This window comes from Geospiza fortis, unplaced genomic scaffold (assembly GCF_000277835.1).
Source record: "Geospiza fortis unplaced genomic scaffold, GeoFor_1.0 scaffold1442, whole genome shotgun sequence".
NCBI classification, from domain to species: Eukaryota; Metazoa; Chordata; class Aves; order Passeriformes; family Thraupidae; genus Geospiza; species Geospiza fortis.
The window spans coordinates 14,253-20,701 of NW_005055085.1; the positions used below are offsets into that span (position 1 = coordinate 14,253).

The 6,449-nt window shown below is 43.5% G+C and overlaps 1 protein-coding gene across 1 annotated transcript in view; it reads left to right on the forward strand.

Annotated features, from left to right (window-relative positions):
* Positions 1-6,449, forward strand: part of LOC115949210 (natural resistance-associated macrophage protein 2-like) — a gene marked incomplete at both ends in the record, with an annotated part of 10,163 nt that overhangs the window by 2,809 nt on the left and 905 nt on the right. The window contains one exon of the mRNA XM_031065706.1: positions 2,293-2,441. Within this exon, the coding sequence (XP_030921566.1) occupies positions 2,293-2,441 (149 nt within the window). The remainder of the gene's footprint in view (positions 1-2,292; positions 2,442-6,449) is intronic.

Genomic DNA, 6,449 nt, shown 5'->3' on the forward strand with positions numbered 1-6,449 from the left:
TGGGAATTGGGAATGTGGGAATTGGGAATATGGGGATGTGGGGATGTGGGAATTGGGAATGTGGGAATTGGGAATATGGGAATTGGGAATATGGCGATGTGGAATATGGGAATGTGGGGATATGGGAATTGGGAATATGGGAATATGGGAATTGGGAATATTGGAATGTGGGGATATTGGAATGTGGGGATATGGGAATGTGGGGATATGGGAATATGGGGATGTGGAATATTGGGAATATGGGAATGTGGGGATGTGGAATATGGGAATTAGGAATATGGGGATGTGGAATATGGGAATTGGAAATGTGGGGATGTGGAAATGTGGGGATGTGGAATATGGGAATTAGGAATATGGGGATGTGGAATATGGGAATTGGAAATGTGGGGATGTGGAAATGTGGGGATGTGGAATATGGGAATTAGGAATATGGGGATGTGGAATGTGGGAATATGGGGATATGGGAATATGGGGATGTGGAATGTGGGAATTGGGAATATGGGGATGTGGGGATGTGGGGTCCCGCAGGGCTGGCCCTGCTCCCTCTCCGCGCCCCTCACCTCTGGAAGCCCTGGAGCTCTCAGGCTGACCCTGCTGGGCCGTCCCTCCCTGCCCTGGGTGCCCCAGATTCCCTGGGATCCAGCAGGAGAGGCTGCGGTGGAGCTGCAGGAGCAGCCCCAGCCCTCTCCGGGATCTGGCTCATCCACATTAATCATTAATTAATCATTAATCATTCTGGGGATGCTGCTCCTCCACCGCTCCACATCAGCCCCAGGATGGGCTTTTTAAAAATTCCCTGGAATAAATAAATCCCAGGAGGGAGAGGAGATTCCCAGAGGTGCAGTGTGGGGTGTTTTAATTCAATTACCTCTTTATCACTTAATTAGTGATAAATTAATCATCAGCTGTGCTGGCTTGTGGGGCTCCTGTCAGACCTTTGTCCCTGCAGGGCTGCTCACTGTCCCTCTGTTGGTGTTCGGGAGCACAAAATCACAGAATGATTATTGGTTGATTGATTATTATTATTATTATTGATTATTATTGATTATTGATTATGATTTTATAGCACCTGCAGTGCTTTTATTGAAGAGCTCTGAGTGTCAGGGATACAGACCCAAATCTGACCCGACATTTTGAGCCCTACTTTTTTTTTAATGTATATATATTCTATCATTATATAATTTAAATATCAATTATTAAACTGACATTGTTCTGTTGTATACATCGATTTCATCCAAGCAGGGATTTCTTGCTTGGATGAAATCAATGGTGATTGATTTGGTGATCCCCTCAAACCCCTAACACAGTTTCTCACGATTCTTTAAACAATAATTAATAATTATATTATTTATCATACACTGACTACACAGGTACAGTTTTCTATTCTATCATTATGTAATTCAAATATTCATTATTAAGGTTACATTGTTGTATTGTACACATTGATTTCATCCAAGCACGGATTTCTCATGATTCCCCTCAAACCCTTAACACAGTTTCTCACGATTCTTTAAACAATAATTAATAATTATATTATTTATCATATACTGATTACACAGGTACAGTTTTCTATTCTATCATTATATAATTCAAATATTAATTATTAAGGTTACATTGTTGTATTGTACACATTGATTTCATCCAAGTGTGGATTTCTCATGATCCCCCTCAAACCCCTGACACAGTTTCTCACGATTCTTTACACAATAATTATATCTATCAATTATATTATTTATCATATACTGACTACACAGGTACGGTTTTATATTCTATCATTATATAATTAAATATTCATTATTAAACTTAGATTGTTCTACTGTATTTCTACATTTATTTCATCCAAGAGTGGATTTCTCATGATCCCCCTCAAACCCCTAAACAGTTTCTCATGATTCTTTAAACAATAATTATGTCTAATAATTATATTATTTGTCATACACTGACTACACAGGTACAGTTTTCTATTCTATCATTATATAATTCAAATATTAATTATTAAGGTTACATTGTTGTATTGTACACATTGATTTCATCCAAGCGTGGATTTCTCATGATCCCCCTCAAACCCCTGACACAGTTTCTCACGATTCTTTACACAATAATTATATCTAACAATTACATTATTTATCATACACTGACTTCACAGCTGCAGTTTCACCTGACCCAGCAAACACAAGGCCTGACATCCCCCTGGGCTGAGCTTTAACATTTCCCAGGGGTTACCCCGCCTGACTTTGTTTCTGACCCCCCGAATTTTCTCTGATGTTGATCTCGTGTTCTCTGTCCCTGCAGAGGAAGTCTCTGGGGAGCCCGGGGGGCTCGGGGGGGTGCTCAGCACCATCTCCAGCAGCAGGAGCCCCCTGCAGCCCCCCGAGGCTGAGGAGGGGGAGCCCTTCAGCACCTACTTCGACAGCAAGATCCCCATCCCTGAGGATGAGACGGTGAGTGGGGAAAACCCTGCTGGAAAAATCTGCCTCAGACTCCTCTAGGAATGTGGTTTGTGTTGATGGAGTGACAAAACTATCTTTTATAGTTCCATATAATATATATATATCTAGTGATGTGTTGTGGTATATTGTGTATATATAATTGTGATAGGAAATGACATTTACAGTTTTATATAGTTTATATAGATAAAACTATCTTTTATAGTTCCATATAATATATATATATCTAGTGATGTGTTGTGGTATATTGTGTATATATAATTGTGATAGGAAATGACATTTACAGTTTTATATAGTTTATATAGATAAAACTATCTTTTATAGTTCCATATAATATATATATATCTAGTGATGTGTTGTGGTATATTGTGTATATATAATTGTGATAGGAAATGACATTTACAGTTTTATATAGTTTATATAGATAAAACTATCTTTTATAGTTCCATATAATATATATATATCTAGTGATGTGTTGTGGTATATTGTGTATATATAATTGTGATAGGAAATGACATTTACAGTTTTATATAGTTTATATAGATAAAACTATCTTTTATAGTTCCATATAATATATATATATCTAGTGATGTGTTGTGGTATATTGTGTATATATAATTGTGATAGGAAATGACATTTACAGTTTTATATAGTTTATATAGATAAAACTATCTTTTATAGTTCCATATAATATATATATATCTAGTGATGTGTTGTGGTATATTGTGTATATATAATTGTGATAGGAAATGACATTTACAGTTTTATATAGTTTATATAGATAAAACTATCTTTTATAGTTCCATATAATATATATATATCTAGTGATGTGTTGTGGTATATTGTGTATATATAATTGTGATAGGAAATGACATTTACAGTTTTATATAGTTTATATAGATAAAACTATCTTTTATAGTTCCATATAATATATATATATCTAGTGATGTGTTGTGGTATATTGTGTATATATAATTGTGATAGGAAATGGCATTTACAGTTATATATAGTTTATATAGATAAAACTGTCTTTTATAGTTCCATATAATATATATATATCTAGTGATGTGCTGTGATATATTGTGTATATATAATTGTGATAGGAAATGACATTTACAGTTTTATATAGTTTATATAGATAAAACTATTTTTTTATAAGCAATCCCTGCAGGATTTGGGATGAGGTTAGGGAGCAGGCTGAGCCCCTGTCTGGGGGGTTACAGGAATGTGGTTTTTGTTGATGGAGTGACAAAACTATCTTTTGTCTTTTTAAAAAGGAAATAAGTTTTGAAGTTTCTCTTTTTAATTAGGTGAAAAGACATTTTGTAGGACTTGGGGGACTTTACTTCAAACTTAAGGATAGCTAATTAGACAGAAGCCAAAAAGTTTTGCTTAAGCAATTGATTAGAAAAAGAAGAGGACAAAGAAATTAATTGTTTTTGTGGGGGTGTTTTACCAGGGGCAAGGACCTTTTGCACCTGGCTCAGTTTTTCTCTCTAAAGAGCTTTGTTATTTTGCCTTTTATTAAAACTTTTTTTGTTTCCAACCCTGCCACAGAAGCCATCCTGCTGATTTTATGCCATCTGAGGTGGCTGAGCTATCTCGGGTGTGAAATAAATCCCCAAGAGCTCGTGAGACCTGGCTGGAGGAGACCCCGATTTCAGCCCCCTGAGTCACTCCCAGGGCTCCAGTTCCCCTTCCAGCCTGCACTGGGAACCTCTGGGGCAGGGGAGGGGTCTGCCGTGGTCTGGGGGTGTGTTAATGATGGATCCCAGGGGTTGGGAGCAGCCAAAGAGCAGCAAAAGGCCTTGGCATAGATGGGGTGCTCCTCATGGGGTGTCCCATCCCTGTGGCTGTGAGGAGATTTGAGATCTCCCATCCCTGTGGCTTTGGGGACACTGGGAATGTCCCATCCCTGTGGGGCCATTGGGGTGTCCCATCCGTGTGGGGACATTGGGGACATTTGGGGTGTCCCATCCCTGTGGCTTTGGGGCCATTTGGGATCTCCCATCCGTGTGGGGACATTGGGGTGTCCCATCCCTGTGGGGACATTGGGGACATTTGGGGTGTCCCATCCCTGTGCTCCTGGGGGGTTTCAGGCTCTCCCGGTGCCCCCCTGGCTTGGGCAGCACCAGGAGGGAGCAGGGGGATGTTGGCATTTCCCAATGTTGGCATTTCCCGATGTTGGCATTTCCCAGCCAGCAGTAAAATCTGGCATTTCACAGGGATTTCAGCAATGCTGAAAAATCCCAAGCAATTGTGAAGAAACAGATTTTGGGGCAAAACCTGCTTTGGTTTTGTGTCATTTCCTGCTTGCTCCCTGCCCTGCTTGGGAATTCCTTGGGTTTGCTAACGAAGATCTGATGATGATGATGAGAGACAGGGGCTGTGGGGACATTGGGGGTGTCCCATCCCTGTGGGGACATTGGGGACATTTGGGGTGTCCCATCCCTGTGGGGACATTGGGGTGTCCCATCCCTGTGGCTTTGGGGACACTGGGGATCTCCCATCACTATGGGGACATTGGGGACATTGGGGACATTTGGGGTGTCCCATCCCTGTGCTCCTGGTGGGTTTCAGGCTCTCCCGGTGCCCCCCTGGCTTGGGCAGCACCAGGAGGGGGCAGGGGGATGTTGGCATTTCCCAATGTTGGCATTTCCCAGCCAGGAATAAAATCTGGCATTTCAGCTCCTGCCAGCTCAGCAATGATGAAAAATCACAAGGAGCTGTGAGCAAACGTTTCTTTAAGGGCAAAACCTGGTTTAGGCTGGGTCATTTCCTGCTGGAAAAATCAGCCTCAGCCCCTCCTGAGTCACTCCCAGGGGCTCCAGTTCCCCTTCCAGCCTGCACTGGGAATGACTGGGAGGGGGGAGATGTCTGCCGTGGTCTGGGGGCTGCGGGGCCCCAGGTGTGTTAATGATTGATCCCAGGGGATTTGGAGCAGCCAAAGGGCAGGGAAGGGCTTTGGCAGAGCTCAGGGAGGGACCCGGGCCCTTTGTGTCCCTTATCAGGGAGTGGGAGCTGTGGCTGGGCTCGTGACACTGTCCCCTGTGTCCCCCCCTGTCCCCGATGCCCTTGGGGAGGGTCCTGCTTCCCCCTGGGGCTCCATGGGTGTCACCTTGGCTCTGGGGACAGCCCAGACTGGGCCCATCCATCCCAGCTTTGGGCTGGGCTCAGGATCAGGCTGGGTTTAGGGTGAGATGAGGGAATAGTTTGGTTTTACAGCCCTGGAGGGGATGAGGGCCTGGTCTGGGCCCTACAGGCCAGATCAGGGCCTGGTTTGGTTTTACAGCCCTGCAGAGGATGAGATCGGGGCCTGGTTTGGTTTTACAGCCCTGGAGAGGATGAGATCGGGGCCTGGTTTGGTTTTACAGCCCTGGAGGGGATGAGGGCCTGGTCTGGACCCTACAGGCCAGATCAGGGCCTGGTTTGGTTTTACAGCCCTGGAGAGGATGAGATCAGGGCCTGGTTTGGTTTTACAGCCCTGCAGAGGATGAGATCGGGGCCTGGTTTGGTTTTACAGCCCTGGAGAGGATGAGATCAGGGCCTGGTTTGGTTTTACAGCCCTGCAGAGGATGAGATCGGGGCCTGGTTTGGTTTTACAGCCCTGCAGAGGATGAGGGCCTGGTCTGGGCCCTGCAGGCCAGATCAGGGCCTGGTTTGGTTTTACAGCCCTGCAGACTTTGGGGTGGGTTTAGGAGCAGGCTGAGCCCCTGGCTGGGCTCTCACAGCAATGTGCCTCTTGTTGGGAGTGACCAAATGATCCTTTGTCTCCTAAAAAAAAGCCCCGAGGTTTCTTTCCTCAGTTAGCAAAGGAGATGCCTCATAGGACCTGAGGGACTTCACCTCAAATTTAAGGAGAGCCAATTGGACAGGAACCAAAAAGTCCCACCTGAGCAATTCACTAGAAAAAGAAGAGAATAAAGGAACTGATTGCTTTTGTGGGGTGTTTTACCAGGGGCAAGGACCTCGGGTTTTTTCTATAAAAAGTTTTGTTATTTT